This window comes from Tupaia chinensis, unplaced genomic scaffold, assembly GCF_000334495.1.
Source record: "Tupaia chinensis unplaced genomic scaffold, TupChi_1.0 Scaffold000407_4, whole genome shotgun sequence".
Classification (NCBI taxonomy): domain Eukaryota; kingdom Metazoa; phylum Chordata; class Mammalia; order Scandentia; family Tupaiidae; genus Tupaia; species Tupaia belangeri.
The window spans coordinates 2,625,538-2,653,100 of record NW_006159912.1 but is presented as its reverse complement, the minus strand read 5'-3'; the positions used below and the strand labels follow the sequence as shown (position 1 = coordinate 2,653,100).

The 27,563-nt window shown below is 40.1% G+C and overlaps 1 protein-coding gene across 1 annotated transcript in view; it reads left to right on the top strand.

Moving 5' to 3' along the window:
• The window catches only part of AP2B1 (adaptor related protein complex 2 subunit beta 1), a 179,822-nt gene that overhangs the window by 92,622 nt on the left and 59,637 nt on the right, over window positions 1-27,563 (top strand). The window contains exon 14 of the mRNA XM_006154420.3: window positions 8,255-8,447. Within this exon, the coding sequence (XP_006154482.1) occupies window positions 8,255-8,447 (193 nt within the window). The remainder of the gene's footprint in view (window positions 1-8,254; window positions 8,448-27,563) is intronic.

The window sequence follows — 27,563 nt, the reverse complement described above, 5'->3', positions numbered from 1 at the left end:
GGGAAAGAGCAGCCCTCATCTCCTCCATTTCTGAATCCTCTCAGGATTTGAAGCATGCATGCACAGGTACCCACCGTGTGGTATCCAGCCAACTTAACCCCCTGCTCCACTGGCTGGCCTATAGAATCTTAATAACAGTCATTTGTGTAGTGCTTTCTGTGTATCAGAAATTTATTAAGCACTTTACATATTAGCAATAAGTGTTGGTACTATTACTATTCCTGCTTGGTAGATGAAGTAATTGAGAAACAATTAAAGCAGAGCTAGGACCCAAACCTAGGTAGCCTAGCTTCAGCATTTCTGCACTTACCTACTATGCCGTGTTGCCTCTTTAGTCTAAAGGTTAAGAAATGACTTGAGAGGACACATCCACTGTCTGAAGCACTATTGTGTATCAGCCAGTATATATAACTGCATTTACTAGTTTTAAGGTCTTTGTGGATGACCGAGCCATAGTTGTCTGTAAATAATTAGTAAGTAATTTCTCTCGGCTTGCCCAATTAATTAATAAAGACAGAGGAGTTATCATTAGAAGGGTAAGCATCTTTTTCCATGGGAAGTAGTCTGTTTTTTCTCAAGTTTGTAAAATAAAAACCTAATATTTATGGTAGATGAGTACCAATTTAAGTTAAGGTCAATATGGTCTGCTGAATTTGTTCATTGAAACAAATGAGTGGTAGAGTTTTGTTTTCCACTTCCACTGATTTAGTATACAACTTGTACCTAACCAGGCATGCTTGTCTGATGCACAGTTAGCCAATTACTTCTCTGCTGAGATGTGCAGTAGGGAAGTAGCTTTTTCACAACGTAGGCCCAGTGAGGAGGTGGAGATGAAAATCTCAGATCTGCCTCCCTGCAGCAAGGGAGTCTTGAGTATTTAGGGCATTGTGAAGGAAGGTACTGGGAGTGTAGGCAAATGTGATGGAGAAGTTATCTCCAGTGTGTATAGATGTAGTCAGGTCATCATGATTCTTCATGCATTGTATATTTAAAGAAATGATGATATTAACATCTGAAAATGGTGTTTAGCTTCTACATCAAAAGGCTACTTGTTGGGGCCAACAGGTGGCGTGGTGGTAAAGGTGCTGGATTCCCACCCCGGTTCAAGTTTTGGATTTGGCGGTTTGAAAATCATGATGGTATGTACATGTGTGCCCAAAATTCCAGGAAGAGAGTGAAAAAGAAAGGATTGCAGTCTGGCCATCCTCCCTGGGGGGCTGATTTTTCACTTTCCTTCTCACTATCTCTCTCTTTGGTCTCTTTGGCAAGCGCATACGCCCTATGGCAAAAACCTTAAAATAGATAAATAAATAGATAATAACTTTAGTCATCTGCACAAACTCGTTAGGAGAGGTCTATGGTTTCAACTGGCTAGAACTGGCTTAGGTTGACTAAGGGGCTGATATTAGGTTCCTGAAAAATATCTCCAGTACAACATCTTGTAATCTACTCATAGAGTTGTTTTCTATAGGAGCAATGACAGGATCTAGTGATATATTAACTAAACTATTGTAGCTCTAAAACAGGGGACCTAATGTATCTGTTCATTGTTTGGAAGATTTTTTAAAAAAAGAATTATTTTATTTAGCTTCATTTATTTATTATAATTTGACCAGAAAAGGATAGAGAGAGAGAGAAAGTGAGAAAGCAAGTCGCCAGGTCCAGGACTCAAATCACCATTGGCCATGTGGCAGTCCAGTGCCCTTAACGACTACACCACCTGCCAACCCCAAGTTTGCTAGACTTTTGATCCTAATGAGAAATAAGTTTCTCTTTTATACTGCTGTTCTCCTGTGTCTACATTTGAGTGAATTAATAATATTCTTAACTGTGCAGAGAATAAAGTGAAGTATATACGAAATTTTATTTCTAATTTTAAGTAAAATGATCGTATAATTAGAAGTATTATTAGTTGGGCAGGGAGAGTCAGAGACTTCATTTCAAAGATTTGTCTTTTTCATTGTAATAATCTGTTGTTACTATAGATAAACTAGTGAAGAATACACAAGAAAGTGCCTAGAGTTTGGTAATTATCCTTTGTACTGCATGGAAGAGAAAGTGTTCATTTCACTTTTTCTACCTATGACTAAAAATCACAACCATTCAAAATCACCTAGCTGCTTATTAAAAATACAAATGCTGAGACTGGCAGTTGGTGTGGTGGTTAAGGTTGATGGACTCCCACATGGCCGACCGCAGTTCTAATCCTGGGTTTGGTGACTTGCTTTCTCTACCTCCCTCCCTGCCTTCTCTCTCTCCCTCTCCTTCCCTCCCTCCACCCCCCCTCTCTCTCTCACTTGCTCACTTGCTCTGTCCCTCTCTGGTTAAATTAAAAAAAACCAACAACAAATAAAGTTAAATAAAATAATTCTTTTTTAAAAAATACAAATGCCTTACTTCTGACATAATGAACCCATTCTCTGTGATGTGACTATGAATCCTGTTCTTTCAGTGGCTTTCTGATGTGTTAAAATGTTGTACACATTATAGTTTAAGAATGACTTTTTTGCAGCTTGGTAAGTATTATTACATAAACCACTACAGCATTATTTGATAAATTCAGCAGTTTAGGTTTAGGTTTCCATATAGAGAACTGTTCCAATTTTTTTTTTTTTTTGAGAGGTTTTTGTTAATTTTTTGGAGAGGTTTTTGCTATAGGGCGCCAGAAAGACAGAGAGACAGAAAGTGAGAAATCACCCCCCCAGGGGGGGTGGCCATGCCACAATCCCTTCTCCATTCTCCTCTCAGGATCTTGGGCACGCGTGCACACATGCCTGGTGTGAGTTTATGCTGCCAGGTCTGGGACTCGAACTGCAGTTGACTACATGGGAGTCCAACAATGTAGCTATTACTCCATCTGCTGGTCCTGAGAACGGTTCCATCTTAACCTCTTGTCTTTTTCTTTTCATTAGGATTCTGATAATCCTGACCTTCGAGACCGGGGCTATATTTATTGGCGCCTTCTCTCAACTGACCCTGTCACGGCCAAAGAAGTAGTTTTGTCGGAGAAGCCATTGATCTCTGAGGAGACAGACCTTATTGAGCCAACTCTTTTGGATGAGCTAATCTGCCACATTGGCTCTTTGGCTTCTGTGTACCATAAGCCTCCCAATGCTTTTGTGGAAGGAAGTCATGGAATTCATCGTAAACACTTGCCAATTCATCACGGGAGGTAAGCAGGTAAACTAGATTTGAGTGAGAAGTGACTCTTTGTTTGGACAGTTGGTCTTCCTTATATTTTCATAGCTTGGAAAAGAATTTATGATGCATTTTTGCAAACCTACTCCTATGCTGCCCTGGAGACACTGTCTAAATGCCAGTGACCACACATAAAATGGGTGAAGGCACCTCTATATTCCAACCTAGGAATACATTATGGATTAGAAAATTGTGATCATGAAGACCTTCAACAGTCTGAAAGTTGCTTGTGTCTCTAATAAGATGAATGATCCCACAGTTGAAAACCTGGAATATAGTCATTTACCTATCTTTATCCTTTACTGTACTTTTGTTTGAGGCTTATGGATAAAGTTAGCAGACATCATTACATTTATGCTATAAATCTGTTAATGAAATAACATTTGCGTACATCATCACCTCTGGGCATTTCTCTTTTTTTTTTTTTTTTACTATCAGTTGTTATACTAATCCTTATAAGTGGTGTGGTTACCTTTTTTTTTTTTTTGGAGAGGTTTTTGCTATAGGGCATGTGCACTCGCCAGACATAGACAGCGAGAAATCACCCCCGGGGGGATGGCCACACAATCCCTTCTCCATTCTCCTCTTGGGATCTTCCATTCTCCTCTTGGGATCTTGGGCATGCATGCACACATGCCCAGCATGAATTTAAACCACCGGTCTGGTACTTGAACTGTGATCGACTGAATGAGAGTCCAGCAACATAGCCATTATGCCAACTGCTGGTCCCGGTTTGGTTACCTTTGTTGCATTCAAGTCAGTCATGTTTTGTTTTTCCATGTATAGTTAGTCTATGGCAGCCCAAAATTTAGAGATGATGCAAAAACCTTTTGTAAGTTGATGACCTGACCAGTCTTTGCCAAGTAGCTTTTCTGCTTTGTGTTGATAACCACTTCAACCCAGAGATCTCATTAAATTCCTAATCAGTACCTTCCGTTACCACTTGTGATGGGACAGAACATTTGGGAGTGAACCTTCTTAATGACATGGGACAGATTCATAATTAAATACTGACCATCAGTGTTTACAGATAGAAGGATCTTGCTTAAAAGGGAGAGAGAGGGACCAGCAGTTAGCGTAATGGCTGTGTCACTGGACTCCCACATAGTTGACTGCGGTTCGCGTCCTGGACCTGGCGGCTTAAACACACGCTGGGCGCGTATGCGTGCGTGCCCAAGATCCCAAGAGGAGAATGGAGGAGAAGGGATTGCAGTGTGGCCATCTCCCCTGGGGGGTGATTTCTCGCTTTCTATCTCTCTGTCTCTGTCTTTCTGGCGAGCGCATGCACCCTATAGCGAAAATCTCTCCAAAAATAAAAAGGGAGAAAGAAAAGCAGTTCCTGGGAACCAGCAGATGGCGTAATGGCTATGTCTCTGGACTTCCATGTAGTCAACCGCAGTTCAAGTCCCAAGTCCCAGACCCGGTGGCTTAAACTCAGGTGCATGTGCATACATGTCCGAGATCTCAAGAGGAGAATGGAGGAAAAGGGATTGTGGCATGGCCATCCTCCCTGGGGGGGTGATTTCTCGTTCTCTGTCTCTCTCCATCTTTCTGGCGAGTACATGCGCCCTGTAGCAAAAACCTCTCGAAAAAAAAGTAAAAAAAAATTAAAAAAAAGAAAAGCAGTTCTAAATGATCTGTGGAATGCAAGGTCTACTTAATTTTTTTTAACTTTGTTTATTTATTTAAATGTGAACAGAGAGCGACAGTGTGAGAGAGAGAGAGAGTAAGAAAGCAAGCCACCAGGTCTGTGACTTGAACTATGGTCAGCCATGTGGGAGTCCAGCACCCTTAAGCACCACACCACTTGCTGGTCCCCAGTCTATTTAAATTTTAAAGTCCAAGTAAGACATGAGCTTGAGATTTTCTTGAGCCAACTATTCCCAAGGCCAACCTCATCACCTTTTGGGCAATACCACCCTGGGAGCTATAAATACATCTGTTGAAAAGCGTGTGAGAATGCATCCCTCACTGCACAGTCAGTAACGCTAGAGATCAGCACTCCAGAAAAGATTATTTAGTTTTCAAAACAAAAACCACCAAAACAAGCTTCAGAAGTGAGATTGCAAACCGGTCGCCTGAAGGACAGCCAGCTGTCCGTTGGCTGACCCCTGCCGAGTCTAAAGAGAAATCTGTCGTTGGGGCTACCTTGACTGGGCAAGATGGGGTTAGGTCCTAGAGGTGAGCTGTTTGGTTTAAAACAAGGTCTTGAGTGGAGGAAACTGTCTGGGTGTCATGCCAGGCCCAGGGAAGAGTGAATTGATTGGGTCTCTAACATAGGGAAATATTGATCTTTATTTGTATTCATGACTGATAATTCTAGGAGGAAGGAGAGAGCTGGAAGGGAAAGGCCTGGGATGCAAGAATGCATCCTTTTACACTGTGCTTTCAGTTGATCCTCACTATAATAGAACCTCATGTTTGAGTGATATTATGGTAAGGAAACTTTGTCTCAGAGTAGTTATCACTTGTTCAAAATTATGCAACTTGTAACTAGTGGAGTAAACAATTGATCTTAGTGTTCTAGTTCTGGATCCTCTCCTCTTCCTAGCCTGCCTATCACCCCACCCCGGTAGTGATTTCACCTGAAATGTGTACATCAATTTCTTTCCAAGTGTACTTCTCTTATCTCTGACTACCAGGCCTTTGTCCCTAGCTATCTGTTATACTTCTGTCTTTTTTTTTTTTTTTAACCTGAAATTTAACAGAATTAAGAACTGAGCATACTGTTGGGTTGTTGGACAAGTTATGACACATTTTTGCGCAGAAAAACAGAAAAAAATATACAATGACTTTTCCAGTGACCCAGTATTTTTCCTGTAATTCCGCCATATTCTTCATGATTATTAGGTGCATCACTAATCTTTTCTTAGTTTATTTTTTATTTTTTCTCTGTAGTTTGATTCTTTGTTCTCTTTTGTCTTCTGTTTAAATTTTTTTTTTCTAGAGAGATTTTTGCTATAGGGTGCATGTACTCAACAGAGAGAAGGGAGACAGAACGTGGGAAATAACTCCACAGAGGGGATTTCCACACTGCCATCCCTTCTTCTCCATTCTCCACTCAGGATCTTGGGCACACACGTACATGCACTTGGCATGAGTTTTAAGCCACTGGGTCCAGGACTCAAACCGCAGTCGACTACATAGGAGGTCCAGTCTAACCATAATGCCATCTGCTGGTTCCTATCTTCTGTTTAAATATTGTAAAAACCTACCTAGCTTTTGTGTGAGATTTTTTTTAAAAGAATTATTTTATTTAACTTTATTTATTATTATTATTATTATTTGTTTTAATTTGACAAGAGAAAAACAGAGGGAAAGAAACAGAAAGAGAAAGTAAGAAAGCAAACTGCCAGGTTTGAGACTCGAACCATGGTCAGCCATGTGGGAGTCCATTATCTTTAACCACCATGCCACCTGCTGGCCCCTGTGTGAGATTTTTTTCTTAAAAGAAAACATTTGTTTTTGTTTTTAGAATTATTTATTTATTTAATTCCATTTGTTGGTATTATTTTTTAAGTTGACCAGAGAGAAAGGGAAAGGGAGAAAGCAAGCTGCCAGGTCTGGGACTTGAACCGCAGTCAGCCATATGGGAGACCAGTGCCCTTAACTGACATGCCACCTGTCGGCCCCATGTTTTGTTTTGTTTTTTAATAATTATTTCATTTTAATTTTATTTATCATTATCATTCTTCTCCAGTTTTACCAATGAGCAAGAGAGAGAGAGAAAGCAAGCCACCGAATCCAATACTTGAACTATGGCTAGCCATGTGGGAGTCCAGTGCTTTAACCACCATACCACCTGCTGACCCCTAGTGCTCTCTGTTACTTTTGTTTTTTGTTCTATTTTTTTTTTTTAAGAATTATTTATTTATTTATTACCATTTGGTTTTTTTTGTTGTTGTTTGTTTGTTTGTTTGTTTTTTCTTTATTTGATGAGAGAGAGAGAAAGGGAAAGTGAGAAAGCAAGCCACCAGGTCTAGGACTTGAACCATGGTTGGCCATGTGGGAATCCAGTGCCCTTATCCACCACACCACCTGCTGGCCCCTGTTTTTTGTTCTTTGTTCAAGAAATAAATGTGATTATGGATTTCCTATCTTAAAAAATTACCTCTCCCGACTAGTTTTCACAGATCTAGTTCCCTCATCTCTTCCCCAAAATCTTGCCAATCTCTATCTCTGCTCCTGCCAGTATAATTTTTTTGCCACTTCTAAAGTCATATTATTCGTTTTTGTGCCCCTTGTACAAAGTGTCTCTTTCTGTTAGGTGGTCTCTTTTTGATAGTTCCTCATGAAACCATTCTCAGAAGCTTTTAGAATTTCACTTGTCCCATATCCTGTTAGTATATGGAAACTCACACGATACTTGTTTCTGCTGTTGCACAGTAAATTTACAATTCAATTGTTTTGGAAGGGCTCTTTTGTTTTAGAATGTGAGCTATTTGGGACCAACAGTTGGTGTAATGGCTATGTCGCTGAACTCCCATGTAGTTGACTGTGGTTCGAGTCCTGAACCTGGTGGCTTAAACTCAAGCCGGGTGCATGTGTGCCCAAGATGCCGAGAGGAGAGAGAATGGAGGAGAAGGGATTGTGACATGGTCATCCCCCCTGGGGGAGTGATTTCTCGCTTTCTGTCTCTCTGTCTCTGTCTTTCAGGCGAGTAGGGGGGTGTATGCACCCAAAAAAAAAAAAAAAAAAAAAAAAAAAGAAAAGAAAAGAAAAAGAAAAAAGAATGTGAGCTATTTGAGCGCAGAAACTGTCTATTTCCGCTTACAGTTTTACAGAGAAACATAGAATTCTCCTTACAGTGCATTCCCTCATAGAATAGTTGCTAAATTAAAATTGACTGGTGAGGTTTTGTTATACATATATTTCCATTTTAGCACTGTATTTTGATAAAAACAAGAATTGTTATCACTTCATGAACATCAACAAATGGTTATAAAATAAGGGGATTGTTTTCCTCCAGTGTTTCATATACCTGACATTATCTGTCTTGTTATGGCCTAGGCCAAAGTAACATTTCTCTTTTCTCTTTGTGTGTATGTGACTACAGCACTGATGCAGGAGACAGCCCTGTTGGCACCACTGCTGCAACCAACCTGGAACAGCCTCAGGTTATCCCTTCTCAAGGTGACCTTCTAGGGGATCTTTTAAACCTCGACCTTGGTCCCCCAGTTAATGTGCCACAAGTATCCTCCATGCAGATGGGAGCAGTGGATCTCTTGGGAGGAGGACTAGACAGTCTGGTAAGCATCTTTCTTCCCCCTTTCTTCTGGTTATTTTCAGTTCTTGATATGCTTGAGAACTTTAACTTATTCAGCTTTTTAGAATTAGACCTTTCTATGATGAGCAGTAATAGCTTTTGATAAAGGACAGGATTATTTTGTCTCTAGGGAGTTAATTATTACACTGTTCATCATTGTGATGGGATTATTTTTTGTTCTGCCTCTAAATAGAACTTTTGATATTTAACCAACCCATTGTTCAGCAGTCTTAATGCTTAGTATCCTTTCCAGAGTTTATCTTTGCTCCTACCTCTTAACTCTGGTTGGCCCCTGTAATTGTCCTTTTGACCTGAACAGCATTAATGTGGTCTTGTACCGATCTTCCTGTTTTGAAGCTTTCAAACCTTTGCCTTTCTTATGCTTTATTGGCTGAGAGCCTAATTCTACAAGGTGTTGAGTCGGTTGTATGAACTGTTTTTTTTATAAAACGTACCTTTATTATATTCGGGAAGGAGTGCCTATTTGGTTCTATTCTTCCCTTCCCCACCTCCTTGACCATATCATACTTCCAATTTAATTAGCTTCCAGGATTCTAATACTAAAGGCTCCAAAGTCTAGAGTATTTGTTAATATGTACCACCAGCAGGAACAAAAATTGTTTTTTGTTGCTATACAAGATAAATGGGAAGCATTAAGGTTGATCTTCAGTCTGGAGAGAAAAATAAGAGGTTTCCCTGCGAACTAGGTACTTAAATGTGATGGAATTCACAAGGCTTTTTTAGATAGACACTTACAAATGAGATGTTTTATCAACCTGATGACTATAAAGATGGCCAACAAATCAGTTTATTTCCCAGCATCATTGGAAGGCAGATACCATAGATATGAAACATGTTCTCAGTGATTACATAAATTTTTTTTTCTTTCCTGCATATACTGGCATCTTCTGTTCTGTTTTATGAATAGTATTTTGTCTTGGGTTTTTGCCAGCCCTGTACAAGTACATTTACTTTTTGGCTGGCAGAGTCTAAAGAAAGAGGATTACAGTCATATCTTTGCACTTTGTGCATTTTACTAGGGAAATCATTGTTTTTAGAATGTATACACTGACCAAGCTATGAACTACGGCTTACATTGACACAAGTAAACATTTCTGCTGTCTTTCTTAGGAATATAAGCATTTATTTTTCATATCCATATCTTTAATGAGTGATTATATAAGCAGAATAGCTTCTTACAATCATTCTGCATTGCTGGATGGCCTCTTTACAGACTCAGGACACTGACAGTGAATATTTAAATATTCATGGAGGCTCCCAAGAATCCTTTATAAAATTAAAATAGCTCTTCCTATTCTGTTGACATATCAACTACAAGTTAAATATTGCATCCTCCTCAAGTTTATGCCTTAACAACTCTATTTATTACTTTTCCTACTGGCATATGACATGTGGATTCATTGAACCTGAGAATGTCAAAGAAGTTAAGTTTAAGGGCTGGAGGGGAGAAAGAGGCCCCACATTTTGATATTAGAAACTGTTCCTGACTCACTTTAGTATAGAAAGAAAGACATGTTATTTCCATTTGACTTTATATTAACTCACCTCAGTGAGTTTTTGTTTTTGTTTTAGAGAGATTTTTGCTAGGACATTGCGCTTGCCAGAGAGACAGAGTCAGAGAGACAGAAAGCGAAAAATCACCCCCCAGGAGAGATGGCCATGCTGCAATCCCTTCTCCATTCTCCTCTCAGGATTTTGGGCATGCATGCACACGCTCCCCATGTGAATTTTAAGCTGCTGGGCCTGGAACTCGAACTGCAATCTCGATTACATGGGAGTCCAGTGACGTAACCATTATGCCTTCTGCTAGTCCCACCCCAATGAGTTTTGTCTTCATTTTATGTATCTATATCTAGTTAGCTGTTAAAATCCATACAAGTATTGCTTTAGATGGAAAAGTTATTAGAACTTATTTGGGTTATAGTAGTCAAAAACATTGTTTTGAGGGTGGGAAGTAAGTTTTTCTACTTGGATTTCTGAATATTACTCAGTATTTTCCAGGTAGGCCCAATAATGTTCTTATATAACTCTAAACTTTAGCCTTTCGTTTTTCTTTCATCATTTTCTTTTTTTTCTTTAATTGCCAGAGAATGCATGCACTCATCAGAGAGAGAGAGAGAGAGTGTGTGTGTGAGTGAGCACCCTCCAGCAGAGTATGGTCATGTTACAGTCCCTTCTCCATCCTATCTGGATTTGGGGCTTACATGCACACACATCCAATGTGTTTTTCAAGCCAGTGTGGCCAGGATTCAGACTATAGTAGGACATGCAGAATCAGGCATTCATAACCATTAGGCTATGGAGCCAGCCTGTACATTTCAGCTTTTTCTGACTTTGGATTTAAAATGCTATACTTGATATTAAAGCCCAAAGCCCTCAAAATGCTTACAGTATAATGTTTTTCACTTTATTCTGGTACGTATCCCAGAAATCAAATAGAGAAGGAATAAAAGCCCTTAATTTGCTTTGAGTCTGTATGTGATTAAATATGTATTCAGTCAGAGAACCAAGAGACTTTTATGAGTCCAGCCATGGTGGCACAGTAGTAACACTGCTCGGCAGTGCTGAAGGCCCATGGGAAAGTCTTGGGTTCGTGTCTTCAGGCCTCTGTGTACACACACCAGGTGCACGTACCTGTGATCTTGGCTGACTGAGGCTAGAGTGAATTGTTGCATGTGGACTCTGCAGGGGGATGCCTTTTGGTCCATCTGTCCCTCTTTATCTCTTGTGTGTAATAAATAAATAAAAATTTTAAAAATGAATCCTTTAATAAGAACATCTCAAGGAAGGCCTAAATCTGGCAATTTGGAAGATGAGTTTCTAAGGCAGCAGTAGATTATGTCACAAAATGCTTTTATTCTGGTACAAATGATCTAGTCAATTATTTAAAGAAGAAAATAATCCTCAGAGTTGTCGATGTGTGTAAATACTGTTTAGTGTTTCTTGAATGCATCCTTGCCTTGCAGTAGCACTCTTATAACCATAATTGTGTGACTCTCTTGGAGATCTTGTGGAATAGAGATGCTGATTTGGTTGTTCTAGGGTGAGACCCAGGAATAAGTTTCTAACAAGCTCACATGATGCTGAAACTGTGGTGTATAGACTGCATTTTACATGTAAGGACATAGACTATCTGTGACCACTATGAACCACTTCACTTTGGTGTTTGAACTATAGTTCCTGATAAACTCAGGTGCCTTTTTTTCTTTTTTCTTTGCCGGAGTATATTTGCACTCTCCAGAGAGAGAAAGACTCCCAAACAGGGTGTGATCACACTGTAGTTCTTCCTTCTCCATTTCTCTACCTGCTGGGATTTTTGGGGGCATACATACACACTAACTTGGTGTGTTTTTCAAGCCATTGGGGATAGGATTCAAACCACAGTGAGCCATATTATACCTGTCTTCCAACACATAGCCCGTAACTGCTGCGATACAAGTCCCAGATGACTTTTGACTTCAGTAGTAAACGTTCTTTTTTCCGTTAGAGCTTTTTTTTTCCTGTAGAGTGGGTGCAGTCTCCAGAGAGACAGAGAAAGACAGAGAGACAGAAAGCACCCCCGCAAGGGGTGATGGCCACATTGCAATCCATTCTCCTCTTGGGGTTTGGGCGGGCATGCACACGTGCCCAGCGTGAGTTTTTAAGGCTCTGGGTCCAGGACTTTAACTGCAGTAGACTACATGGGAGTCCAGCAACACAACCATTATGCCAAATGCTGGTCCCAGCACTCTTAGAAAGAGCCCCCCCCCCACATTAAATGAGGGAAGGTGGGCCAGCCAGGTGGTGTGGTTGTTAAGGTGGCTAGATCCCACACAGCCAACTGTGCAATTCAAGTCCTGGACTCAGTGGTTTGAAAAACATGCCAAACACATGTGAATGCATGCTCAAAAATCCCAAGAGGAGAGGGAAGGAAAGGGGATTATAGTTTGGCTATCCCCTCTAGGGGGAGCACACTTTCTTCGCTCTTTCTTTCTCTTTCTGTCTCTTTCTGGCAAGCTCACACTCCCTATAGCAAATTGAAGATAAAAACAAAAAATGAATGAATAAATGTGGGAAGCTAAGAAACTTGTGAAATTATTTTGTTAAAGCTTGTTCTTTTACCCTCTAGGCAATATAGTGTTTCTGGGAGTGCTACAATTTGACCCAGATCCCTAACCAGGGTTAGAATTGTGTGGTTGTTTGACGAGCAGTGCTGAGTTAGCTCGATGGTCATTTGAGCCAGACCTCTAAATTGTTGCTTCTTCTTTTAACATAGGTGTCTAAAAGAACCTTTCTCATAGGGACCAGCAGTTAGCGTAATGGCAGTGTCACTGGACTCCCATGTAGTCGACCGCGGTTCGTGTCCCAGACCTGGTGGCTTAAAACTCACACTGGGCACATGTGCGTGCGTGCCCAAGATCCCGAGAGGAGAACGGAGGAGAAGGGATTGCAGCATGGCCATCTCCCCTGGGGGGTGATTTCTCTCTTTCTGTCTGTCTGTCTGGCGAGCACACGCGCCCTATAGCAAAAACCTCTAAAAAAAAAATAAAATAAAAGAACCTTCCTCATAGAGGTCAGTGATGTTCTGCTAGTAGAGTATTGCCAGACAACAACTAACTTCTTTTTGGTTCTCAACTCTGGCTGCATAATTAGCTTAACATTAGTACCATTTAAAAAAAAAATACTCTCAATACTTGGGCTCAATAGCAATTAAACAGAACTTCTGGAAGGTAGGACCTGAACATTGCTATTTTTTTTTTTTGGAGAGATTTTCACTGTAGGGCGCGTGCGCTCGCCAGACAGATGGAGAGAGACATAGAGACAGAAAGCGAGAAATCACCCCCCAGGGGGGATGGTCACGCCGCAATCCCCTCTCCTCCATTCTCCTCTCGGGATCTTGGGCATGCACACACACGTGCCCGGCGTAAGTTTTAAGCCACCGGGTCCAGGACGTGAACCGCGGTCGACTACGTGGGAGTCCAGCGACATAGCCATTACGCTAACTGCTGGTTCCCCCCTGAACATTGCTATTTTTAAAAAGTTATCTGGGTTAGTTTAATTTTGTAGCCAGGATTGAGAACATTGAGCCAAATGAAATTCTAAATGGAATTAGGTAGAGATGTTTAAAGCTGACGGTTAAACGAAGACAGTGACTTCCACAGAAAGTAATTTTATTTTCTTTTTAACAACACAAATCATTTTTATTCATTTACGTTTCATTATTTTAAATCCTTGAGGGGTACAGCATCACATGGATTCTGTGTCCAATGGCCTTAGCAGAAAGGTTTCTTCAGAATTTAGCTTGAACCAAGCCACTGTTTCCATGGGCATGGGTAGCCTCTCCCCAGATTACTCTGGTTTTATTTGGTTTGCCACCAGGAGTCACTGTGTTGTTTTTTGCTTTGTACACATAAGCACGCCTCTTGCCTAAATAGAGTTCCATTTCATCTTGTGCATAAACACCTTCAATTTTAAGAAGAGCTGTGTGTTCCCTTTGGTTCCTGAGTCATCGCTTATAGCCAGAAAAATGACTTTGGACCACAGCCTTCCATACATAGTTGCCTTTTAGAAGTCCTGTTCCCAGTGGGCCTCGACAGGCTCCAAGATGGCGGAAAGAGAACAGAAGATAATTTTATTCTAAGGAGCCTCATTAGCATCGCCTGTAAAAATAGACATCTCTGATTTTACCTTTGTCCTTTTCCCCCAGATATTTTTCCTTTGTGCTTTTTCATTAGGTGTCCCAACCTTTCAGAACTTAGCTGAAAGTTGAAGTTCACCAATTTAGATGGTGGTGTTCAGTCCTAGGATCCTTTGATTCTCGCTTACTTTCCGTAATTGGAGATTGAAACTTGAAGACGTTTTGTATGTCTACCCATTTTCTGTTCCCTTTTTTAAAATTTGATATTCATGGGCCAGTAAGTGGCATGATGGTTAAGGCGACTAGATTCCACATGATTTGACTACATGGTTTCAGTAAGGGACCAGAGGCTTGAAAGGCATGCAGGGCTGGGCCTGCAGGTGGCGGTGGCTTGCTGATTGAGGTATTGGATTCCCACATGGCTGACCATGGTTTTAGTCCTGGACGTGGCAGCTTGCTTGCTTACTTTTCCCCTCTCTCTCCTTTTGTCTCTCTCTGGTCAAATTAAAAAATAATAATAAATAAATTCAAATTAATAAATAGTTCTTTGTCTCTCTTTTGAGAGATTTGTCTATGGAGCAAAGAGAGACAGAAAGCAAGAAATCATCCCCCGGGAGGCATGACCATAACTCAATCTTTTCTCCTTCACTGTCTTGGGATTTGGGGCATGTATGCACATGTGCCCAGCATGGTTCAAGCCTCTGGGTTTGGGACTCAAACTACAGTCGCCCAGGTGGAAGTCCAGCATCCTAACCACTATACCACCTGCTGGCCCCAGTAAATAATTCTTTTTTAAAAAAAAAAAAAAAAGGAAAAAGGAAAACAAACATGCAGGGCATGTGTATGTACATGTCCAAAATCCTGAGAGGAGGCTGGAGGAGAAGAGATAGCCTTGCGGCTATAACCTCAGGGTGATTTCTCTCTCTCTCTCTCTCTTTCTCTCTCTCTCTCTCTCTCTCTTCTCCCTCCCTGTCTGGCAAATGTACACATCCTATAGTAAAATTCAGTCAAAACAAAACGTGATATTCACTAAAAAGATATTCTGTTCTTTTTATATCTTGGTGGTCTTCCATTAAATCTTACTCTGTCACCTTTCATTGCCACATATGTGAAATTTTGAGATTTAATGATTGACCTTTTTCTTTTTTTTTTAAAGAACTATTTTATTTAACTTTATTTGTTATTATTTTCCAGTTTGATCAGAGAGAGAGAGGGAAAATGAGAAAACAAGCCACCAGGTCTAGGACTTGAACCACAGCTGTCCATGTGGGAGTCCAGCGCCTTTAACTACCACGCCACCTGCTGGATCCAAATGTGACCTTTTTCTAGACCTGTTAGATTCAGGAAATAGTTATCAATTAGCTAATCTATAATTAAATTGTTATTAGTAACCACAGCATACCTGAATGCTCTAGCCTTCCTTTATCAATAATAATGACTCGGGACCAGCAATTAGCATAATGGCTATGTCGCTGGACTCCCACGTAGCCGACCACGGTTTAAGTCCCGGACCCGGCAGTTTAAACTCACGCCAGGCGCATGTGTGTATGTGCCCAAGATCCTGAGAGGAGAATGGAGGAGAAGGGATTGCAGCGTGGCCATCTCCCCTGGGGGGTGACTTCTTGCTTTCTATCTCTCTGTTTTTCTGGCGAGCACACGCGCCCTATAGTGAAAACCTCTCCCCCCCACCCCCCCCAAAAAAATAATGACTCAGCATCTGTGATTCTTAAACCAAAGGAAAGTCCGGTGGGGATATTGCTGTGATAAAAAAATACACATACCACGTCTCTCAGACGATTCATTCACAAATATATATTTTTAAATTTTTATTTATTATTATTTTTTAACTTGCTATAGGGAATGGGAGGCAGTGAGAAAGCAAGCTGCCAGGTCTAGGACTCAAACCATGGTCAGCCATGTAGGAATCCAGCACCCTAACCACTGCATTACCTCCTAGCCCCAACAGTTTATTTATTTATTTATTTATTTATTTATTTTTCTTCCCAGATGTTTTCCTTTAGGGCATACATGCTTGCAAGAGATGGAGAGAGACAAAGAAAGAAAGTGAGAAATAACCCCGCAGAGGGGATGGCCTTGCTGCAATCTCTTCTCCATTCTCCTTTTTGGGATTTTGGGCATGCATGCCACACATGCCTGATGTGTTTTTCAGGCCACTGGATCTGTGACTCGAATTGTGGCGTTGGCAATGTGATATCCAAAATCTTAACCACCATGCCACCTGTTCGCCCACATGTACACTTTTAATTTTTATTTTAGGTTTTTGCCATAGGGCACATGCACTTGCCAGAGAGAGAGAGAGAGAGAGAGAGAGGAAATCACCCCCGGGGGGGATGGCCACTCTGCAGTTCTTTCTCCATTTTCTCAGGGTTTGGGGCACACACGCGCACATGCCTGGGTGAGTTTCAAGCTTCCGGGTCCAGGACTCAAACTGCAGTTGGCAGTTCGAGTGGGAGTTCAGTGCTTTAACCACCATACCACCTGCTGGCCCCATACTTTTTTTTTTTTTAAAAGGAGGCAGTCGATTACCTTTGAAAATGTTGATTTAGGCAAATATTTAAAAATAGAATGTCTCAAGGCCAGTTGGTGGCATGGTGGTTGAGGTATTGGACTCCCATATGGCCAACCATGGTTCAAGTTCCAGACCTGGTGGCCTGAAAATCACAACAAACAAATAATTTTTTTAAATGTGATAAAAATAAAAATAGAATGTCTCAAGGCCAGTTGGTGGCATGGTGGTTGAGGTATTGGACTCCCATATGGCCAACCATGGTTCAAGTTCCAGACCTGGTGGCCTGAAAATCACAACAAACAAATAATTTTTTTAAATGTGATAAAAATAAAAATAGAATGTCTCAAGGCCAGTTGGTGGCATGGTGGTTGAGGTATTGGACTCCCATATGGCCAACCATGGTTCAAGTTCCAGACCTGGTGGCCTGAAAATCACAACAAACAAATAATTTTTTTAAATGTGATAAAAATAAAAATAGAATGTCTTTTTTTTTTTTTTTTTTAATTTTTGGAGGATGCTTGTGCTCACCAGAGAGAAACAGATGAGGAAAGGGGAAAGATAGAAAGCTACCTTTCCTCCCAGTGGGATATGGTCACACCACAATCCTTTCTCTTCCTTTTTTTCCCATTTTGTCAGGATTTGAGGGGAGAAAGGGTGCACACACACAAGCTGTATTTTCAAACTGCCAGGGCTGGGATTTGGACCACAGTTGGGCTTGTGGAGACCAACTCCTTTAATCACTAGGCTATGAGGCTGACTCAGAATGCCTCTTCATCACAGGGCTTGAATCAAAATGAATTTCCTACCTATTCTTTTTAGTTTCCATACTTACCTATTCTTTTTAGTTTCTATACTTGAACATTACCATTCTTATTTTTTTCTTACCCTTCTGCAAATTTTCTTTTAAATTTGTCAGAGGGTGCATGTGCTTGTCAGAGACAGGCAGTGAGAAAGCACAACACCCCATGGGAAATGGTCACACCATCATTCCTTCTCCATTTCTTCCTTCTTTTGGGGATTTTGGGCACACGTGCACATGTGCCTTATGTGTTTTTCAAGCCACTAGGTCTGGGACTTGAATCACACTGTCAGCCAAGTCGGATCCAGCTGCCTTAATCACCACATGATCAGCTGGCCCCAGCATATTTTTATAGGTAGTTTCTTCCTTTTGTTAGTATAAACTTACTGTTTTCTTGATGTAGAATGAATTCAAGTAATGTAATTTATGTGGTTTATCTGTTCCACATGTAGAACGTGATAGTATACTAAATAGGTGTAGGCTTGCAAAAGTAGTTATCTGGGCTTGTTTCTTTGTTTTATAAGCAATATATGTGGGTGGGGTTTTTTTTGTTGTTTTATTTTTTTAATGCCTCTGATACTTAATCTAAGAAACTGCTCTTTCTGGGTATATGATGTTTTTTCATGCTGCAAATCCTTCTGGATTGGTGTAGTGTGGGAGGTGTCAGTTGCCCATGTGTATAATTCTTATTATATGTATTATGTGCTCAAGAGACTGACATCTGAGGATTGCTGAAGTAATAACTGAATTTTGATTACTTGCTGCCTTACTTTCAGTACCAGCAGAGGCCTTGACTAAATTGCAATCTTTTGTTCATCCAAGGTGTTGTGCATTATTCTATTTAGATAAATGATGCTATTGTGTATCAAAATTGGAAAGGAAACATCATCCCCCTCCCCCCCCAGTGCCCTTTCTCTATGCTGATGAAGGATTTCACACCAGAGAAATATGCTGTGTACCCAGCTGGAGTGGAGTAAAGTAAGAGAAACTGCATTTTCCTGACTCCCAGTGTATGTTTTTCAAAAAGTCCTGCCCCATTTCTTACAAGTTTTTACTTTTCAGATATTATAAGTCATGATTATGTTATTTTATGCTTGTGGGCACGTGCATGCATGCATGAAAGAGAAGAGAGAGAGGGAAAGTATCCCTCATCAGTGCCTGGTCATGACGCAGCTGTTTTTCCTACAGTTTTCCATTGTGTTGGGATCTTGGGCCTGTGTGCACACACCTAGTCACTGAGCCAGGACTTGAACCCTGATTAGCCACCTGGGATCTGGCCTTCTTTGCACAGCACTTAACCTTTGTGCTATAGGACCAGCCCAGGATTTGTTTCATTGATAGTTAGCTCACAAGAAATCCATCAAACATACTATTTTGAGATCTTATTTTTTTTTTTCCCTTTAAAGAAACTTTGTTGTCATTTAATAACTTGGTTTTTAGAGTTAGTGTTATTGTAGTGAGATCTTTGTAGTTGTTGGCTAATTAGCCCAATAAGTTTTAGCATGGCTTCTGTAGCTATTGTATTTTTATCAGTGCCCAAGTTGTTATTTTGTTTTAATTTGCGATGTTTTAATTTGCGAGAGGGTATGTGTGCTTACCTGAGGAGGGTGGAATGGTCCCTCTGCAATTCCCTCTCCTTCGTCTAACCCCCTTTTAGGGTTTTGGGCACATGTGCACATGTTCCTGGAATGTTTTCCAAGCTGCTGGACTCAGATTGGACAATCTGCCATGTGGGATACAGATACCTTAATCACCACACCATGGTCTAGCCAGTTTTTTTTCTTTAAATTGTTCATATTGTTATTTACTCAGATAATAATGTCATCCAAAAACATACCATGTTTCTTCTTCTAAGTCTTTTTTTTTTTTTTTTTTTTTTTTTTTTAAAAGAGTTTTTTTTCTTTGGGACTCACCAGAAAGAGAGAAGAGAAATCACTTTTCTTCTTATCATTCTTTTTTTTTTTTTTTTTTTTTTTTTAAGAGAGATTTTTTGCTGTAGGGCATGTGCACTCACTGTAGAGAGACAGACAGACAGAAAGCAAGAAATCACCTTCCAGGGGGAGATGGCGACGCTGCAATCCCTCCTCCTCCATTCTCTCTTGCGATCGAGAGCATGCACACACTTGAGTTTTAAGCCGCCAGGTCTTGGACTCACTACCGTCAACTGTGTGAGTGCAGCAACGTAACCATTATGCCATCCACTTGTAAATAAGTTCTACTATTCCAGAAAATGTATAAGTTTATAAACTATACTTTAGCAAATAATTTGGTCAAATTTAGTACCCAAGAAAAACCATACAAAGAAAATAGCAGGAAATGTGTATTTTTAAGGCTGGTTGTGGACAATTTGGGGAAGGCTTACTTGTTTCTAAGCACCAGTTTCTGTGCTAGAAGTTTTGTAATTTCTAATCCTTGAAATCACTGGATGGGTAAATAGGGGCTCCATTTTACAGAAAACTATGGGTCACATATTGAGTAAGAGTTGGGATTCGAATCCAGGACTTTCTTCAAAACTTAAAACTTTACGCTCTTTTCACTATCCTGTTACCCAGTTTGTTCGTTCTTATAACCTTCTACTGGGTTGTTAGAAAAATCATGACACATTTTTAAAAATTATTTATTTATTTATTATTCATCCTTTTATTTTTTAATTTGACCAGAGAGAGATAGAGGGTGAGAGTGAGAGAGAGAGGAAGTGAGAAAGCAAGCCACCAGATTCAGGACTTGAACCATGTGGGAGTGTCCAGCACCTTAACCACCACGCCACCTGCTGGTCCCCAGTCATGACACATTTTTACACAGGAAAAAAATACGTAACAACTTTTCTGATAACCCAATAGAATAGAGACCAGTTTTAACTTACTGTGGTTCTTCTCAAAATGAGGCACATAATTGCTTGAGTATACAACAGACTGCAGGTTACATTTGAAGATGCATGATAAACATGGCCCATTGTCTTGCAATATTAATCTTGATGGTAAGTAATGTGAACACAGTAAAAATACTGATATGTTATGGCTTAGAATATAAACATTGCATCACTGTTGAGAAAATGCAAGGTTCATCTGCTCTGGATCTTTTCATGATGTGCCTCCCAAGTGTCCTGGGTGTATGAGTTTGGCTTGATGTGTCAGTAGGAGGCCACATGAATGTTTGAGAATGACTGTGGAAGTGTATTCATTCACAAAAAGAGAGACTGGAAAAGTTCGTACATCTTTTTTATTTTTTAAAGAAAGATTTGTGTATATGGTGTATTTGCTCACCAGAGAGACACAGAAAGTGAGAAATCATCCTGCAGAGGGGATGCCCATGCCACAATCCCTTTTCCTCCATTCTCCTCTCAGGATCTTGGGCAGGTACGCACATGCACCTGTCGTGAGTGTTTTTTTTTTTTTTTTTTAAGTCACTGGGTCCAGGGCTCGGACTGTGTTCTATTCCCTGAGAGTCCAGTGACATAACCATTACACTATCTGCTGGTTGTTGGAAAATTTGTGACATATCTTTCTATGTTTTTTCTGTATAAAGATGCATCATGACTTTTCTGGTGACCAGTACGTTTTCTTTCTAGATAGGACTTTGGCTTAGGGTGTGATAGGGATGTCCCTATTTTTTCCCAGTTGGTTCTATTTTTATGTGTTCGTAATGTTGATAAAGAATACTGTGTTTTGGGCCAATTCATAAACAATTGTGTTAGCTACCTGTCTTTTTGGTGATAATTTTATCCCAAGGAATATTGCCAATTGCCCTACTTGTATGTTTACTAAAATATCATTGGTTTAATAAATAATACTTAAGTACTTACTATATGTCAGACTCTCATCTTTGTAGTAGGAATAGAGTTGTGAACAAAACAGACCTAAGTTTATATTCTAATGGAGAGAGACAAATGATAAATACATAGTGAAATAGTAAATGTAGGAAAATGAGACAAGATGCAGAGATTTTATGGATTTTTTTATATGTTCAACATTGAGTTCTGTCTGACTTAAGAGTCTATAGTGGCCATTCTAAGTACTTTTTGTCCCATTTAAAGAAGTAATGTGGGGGGACCAACAGTTAGCGTAATGCTATGTCGCTGAACTCCCATGTAGTCGACCGTGGTTCGAGTCCCGGACCTGGTGGCTTAAACTCACATCAGGCGCGTGTGCGTGCATGCCCAAGATCCCAAGAGGAGAATGGAGGAGAAGGGATTGCGGCATGGCCATCCCCCCTGGGGGGTGATTTCTCGCTTTCTGTCTCTCTGTCTCTCTCTGTCTGAAGAGCACACACACCCTATAGCAAAAACCTCTCCAAAAAGAAAAAAAAGTAATGTGGGGACCAGTAGATGGCGTAAGGTTTCGTTGCTACACTCTCAGGTAGTCAACTGTGGTTCGAATACTAGACCTGGCGGCTTAAAACTCATGCCGGGTATGTGTATGACCAAGATCCCAAGAGGAGAATGGAGGAGAAGGGATTCAGGTGTGGCTATCCCCCACTCCCAGGGGGAAGTGATTTTTCACTTTCTGTCTCTGTCTCTCAGGTGAGCACATGCTCCCTATAGCAAAAATCTCTCTTTTTAATAAAAAGGAAGTAATCTGTTAAACCTCTCTACTTTTCTGCTGATAGAAGTCCTTTTCTTCCCTCCAAGTTAAGGAATCTTTTGATGATTTTGTATGTTCTTAACTTGTGTGCTGTTGCATAGCAGCCAACAATTTTAATAGCTTTTGCATAGGTACCAATTTGGTTAATTATGTTTTATGATGCTTTTCTGAATAGCTTTTTGAAGATAGAAATAAAAGTTGCATCCTAGTTGCCATAAATCGTATTTTTACCTAGGAGGTGCTGTGTAACTTCTCAAATCTAGACCCTGATAAGAAAAATACAAACTGGGGGTGGGGGGCAATAGGTAGCATTGTTGTTAAGGACAACATGGCTGACAATCTGGACTCCCACATGGCTGACCATGGTTTGAGTCCCAGACTTGGCAACCTGAAACTCAGGCAGGCATGCATGTGAGCGTGCCCAAAATCCCAGGAGGAGAAGGGGTTGTAGCATGGCCATCCCCCCGGGGGAATGATTTCTCACTTTCCCTCTCTCTGGTGAGCGCACATACTCTGTGGCAGAAACCTTAAAAAAGAAAAACAAAAAGGAAAAGAAAAAGAACACAGGTTGATGTTTTTAACACCAAATAGGATTTTGACAATAAAAATTTTATTATTTGTCATGGAGATCATTATATACTATTTTTACATCATCCTATTGATTCCTCAGTAACAGAGCTGTTGATGAGTTATATGACTTGGACCATTCCTTAGATTTCTTTCAATTCAGTGAGTTCTGGAAAGCATCAAATAAAAGAAGTTAGTGCTTACCGTATTTCAGGCTCTGTTCTGTGTTGTAGGAATGGACAGTAGAGGGAGGTGTGGGAGAGGCAAAGGGAGAAACACTTAACAAACACAGAATGCAAAGTTCTTAAAAATGTTGTTTATGATAATATTGTTGTCATGTACTACATGCATACTTTGAAAAACCTATTGTGTGCTATAGAGATGTGCAATGATAAAATATAAATAAATTATTGGAAAAAAATGTGGTAGCTCTATACAGGAGCATAAAAATGTCTGCACTCAAGATCTACATCTGTATTAAAGAGAATGTCTTTGCATAACCTTGACAGCTTCATAGTTTTAGAAGGGAGATGTACTTTGGACTGGCCAGATATATATACCACAAAGTGGCTAACCCAGATCAGCCTGAGAGATCATGCATGGTATTTTTTTAATCTATGCAGTGGCTATCTCAGTTGGTACTCTTATAAAAGATTATTCTTTCTTTACTTTTCTTGGAGTCAGGCAGACGTATTCCCTTATAAAACTTTACTCTTGAATTCTCTCTATTTCCGCCATTGTAGCATATTGCCATTTGATAAAATTGTTTCCTGTTGGTGTCTGTAGCTGAACAAGAGCCTGCATACAGGCTCACTCTCAGATTTATGGCTCTACCTGGCTCTGCTGCAGAGCTCATGTAACCATGCTGAAATCTCTTTAGCCCATAAGGAATAAGTCGCCATGAAATCGTTTTCCATCCAATTACTGCATTAGTAGTATAGTGACACAGTGCTGTATAGTTCAACATGAACTGAGTTCCATTCAGCACTGCCATAAATACTACAAATTGGGATTGGGAGAACCACATCAGTAGCAGAAAATCAGGACTTGGGTATCAGCATCAGACCTTCAGGAAAATTCTGCTGTTTTTAGCATTTGAAATACTCTTCCTGAAATTGGCACCGCTCCCTCCTCCTTCCTGTGTTCTGATTTAGTTGGCCTATGGTTGACATTATTTGCTTCATGGAGAAAATGGCAGCCTCAGTAAGACAATCTTAGGAATGATGGGATGTGGACAACTCCAAAGGCACTTAAAACACAGTATCTAAAAATCTAAGATTGGGATTAAAGTCATGCCACACATCTTTTTCTTTTCACTCCTAGCTTCTGTTCTCATTGAAGAACAGATATCACTCTGAATTTTACAAGACCTAGTTTGATTGATTTTGTACCCTAATAAGTATGGACACAAAGTATTTTCAGACAGATGAGCCTTACTCCAAATAATACCAGCAACTGAACTGAAATGGCTAATGTTTGGTTCATAGTGATACACAACTATTTTCCTCAGTGTTGAGCTTTCTACTTGACTTTTCTCTTGATTAATGTCTCCTTTGTTCTGTTTGTCACTGTAGATAAAAGAGGCCACTCACTGGGTAATTGGCTTCCATTCTTGGCAGACCTTCCCCCTTAGTCATTCACACCCATCATTGTGCTGTCACCTTGTCGTATTTTCAGAAAGGAGGATAACTTCCCTTGGAATCTTTTTTCACTCAAGAGGGAAGATACTGAATAAAATCTGAACAAGCTGTATTCTTGCCAGTTAGGAAACATATATTGAAATTGTCTTTTCTCTTTGCTCTCTGGATGTAGCATACTTAGGTGAACCTTTATATCCCTGGCTATGTGTCACTGATACCCCTTGGGTCCTATCTGTCAGATCGGATTTTTAAAATAATTTAATTATAGTTATTATTATAATTTAATTTGCTACAGGGTATACACGCTCACCAGAGAGACACACACACACGGGGCAGGGTGGGGAAATGAGAAAGCAAGTTGCCAGACCTGGGACTCAAACCATGGTCAGCTATGTGGGTGGGAGTCCAGCACCCTAACCACCATGCCACCTGCTGGCCCCCAGAGTTCTTGACTGTAGTTCAGTCGTGTCTGATACACTGAACATAAACACAGGAGTATTGGGATTGCTTCTCAGTTTCTTCCATGGCTTAAAAAAAATTGGGGCCGGCAGGTGGCACGGTGGTTAAGGATGCTGGACTCCCACATGGCCCACCGCAGTTCAAGTCCTAGACCTGGTGGCTTGCTTCCTCATTCTCTCTCTCTCTCTCTCCCTGGTCAAATTAAAATAAATAAAGTTAAATAAAATAATTCTTTAAAAAACATTGACAGACCAAATGGGGAGAGAGTACATTCAGATCTTTTCCAGCTAATATCATTATGTGAGCATAATATTTAAAGATAAGGAGTTTATAAGATGTAAGAGAACAAGGACTGTAAGTGGGCTTTATTTCCTTTGGTCTAAATACCGCCAATGAGGACCTTTTCTCAATGCCATTTATAAAGTATTCCCTCTCTTGCAAGCTTGTATTGTAATCCTGGCCAGCAGAGGGAGAGTGGCTGGGGGAAGAAAGGGTAAGCCCATCAGAGTCATAAAACCACATCATGACAAATGTCATGGACAAATGAGACAGGACAAATTTCCTTCTGTGGTTTTTGTGTTTAGTCTTTCCCCTTCTTATAAAGGTGTTTTTCTTTCTGCTGAAAGTAATTTCTAAGGAAGTTTTTATCGTCGACTACTGAAATAAACTTCCAGAATTCTGATGATCAAGCTATATGTCACAATAACTAAATCACTATCTCTAGGAGTGAGATTCAGGGATCAGTATTTTTTTTTTTTTTTAGAGAGAGAGATTTTTGCTATAGGGCACTTGTACGCTTACTAGAGAAATAGAGACAGAAAGCAAGAAATCACCCCCCAGGAAGGATGACCACACCACATTCTCTTCTCTTCCATTCTCTTCTTAGGATTTTGGGCATACACACGCCCAGTGTGAGTTTTTATGCTGCCGGGTCCAGGACTTGAACCGTGTTCGAGTACATGGGAGTTCAGTGATGGTCTTAGGGTAGCAGTATTTTCTTAAAACACACACATGCTCAGGGGCACACAGGCACAGTTGATTTCATTGTATATGTCTAAGATTGAAAACCATTGTTACTGGAACATAATTAAAGTGATTAGTAGTACTCTTAGAAACTTTAACTATTAGCCTAAGAAACCTTTAGAGTTTTATGAAGGGGAAATTAAAACTTAAAAGGCCTTCCATAATCAGACTACCTTCTTAAACTTATTTTATATGGCTCTTGTCGTAAATCTCATTATCTACCCTGTGCTCTTCTGATCATGCTTTTACACATGCTTTTCAGCCTTTGTTCATTATTTAAGAAATGCCCTTTCCACTTTTGCTTTTTTTTAAAGAGCTATTTAATTTTACACATTGTCATTTTATTTATTTCTTAATTTAATGTTATTTGTTACTATTATTTATTTATTTATTTATTTATTTATTTTTTGCTATAGGGTGCATGGGCTCACCAGAAAGACAGGGAGAGATAGAGAGATAGAAAGCGAGAAATCACCCCCTGGGGGGATGGCCACACCACAATCCCTTCTCTTCCATTCTCCTCTTGGGATCTTGGGCACGCATGCACATGCACTTGGTGTGAGTTTAAGCCACCGGGTCTGGGATTCTAACCACGGTCGACTACATGGGAGTCCAGTGACATAGCCATTACACTAACTACTGGTTCCACTATTTTTTAATTTGATCAAAGAGACAGAGAGAAGGGAGAGAAGGGGCAAGTGAGAAGCAAGTCACCAGGTCTGGGACTCAAATCTCCGTCAACCATGTGGGAGTCCAGCACCTTAACCACCACACCACTTGCTGGCCTCTTATAAATTTTATGGGTTTTTTTGTTTGTTTGTTTGTTTTAAGTTGACCTTAGAGAGACAGGGAAAGTGAGAAAGCAAGGTGCTGGGTCTGGGACTCTGTCCATGGTCAGCCCTGTGGGAGACCAGTCACCTTAATCACCACACCACCTGCCGGCCCCTCACTTTTGCTTTTTATAATTCCTCCCATTATAATACCACCAATCGAAGCTTCTCTCCATTATCCTTCTGCCAGACAGAGGTTATTCTTCTGAACTTTTGCTTTAGTGTAATCCTCTAGGGTTTTGAGTTCATGTTTTACTTCTCCTGCCAGTTTGCAAAGCCTGATTCTCATTTATCTGGATAGTCTCTCTCCTCCCTGACCAGCATCTTTAAATCCCCTGTAATGCTTTGCTTCCATAAATGCTACTTAAGTATTTATTTTACTAAAAATAATTTCATGCTTTTTAGGTGTTGTCTGCAGATATGTGCTATTCTAGAACCAGGGAGAAAACAAATATATCTTTTCTGTTTGTTTTCACATTTTTGCAGTTATTCAAATTCTTTTGTTGTGATGTTCTTTTTATGTGTGCCCCCCCCCAATTCCATATCCAATAATTACATAGTCTTAAGAAACCAATTTCAGGAAATGTTAGCTTTATGGATTGGACTGCCCTGTAGTTTAGTGTAAAATATGCTTGCTAATTAATACCAGTTCTAAAACACTTGCTGGGATTATTTTCAGTCATGATGGAAAGAGAATTTTGCTGGAGACCTCACTATTTTTGAACATAGATTGATTTTTAGATTTTGGCAATGCCATTTTATATACTACTGTCTGTTCATCGAGAAGATAGATAAATCCTCTCTCCCAAATCCTGAAATCACAGGACGGTTTTATTTTTCTAATGCGACCACAGAGCAGTGATCTCAAAGTTTCTGCCACTAAATGACAGATAGTAAAGGGAAGCATTTTTTGAACAAAGCATTTCATTTTGAGAGGTATTTAGATGCACAGGGAGAGCTAGGGAGGAAGCAATTGGAACTATATCCCCCCCCCCCCAAAAAAAAAAAAAAAAAAAAAGGGACACAGCACATA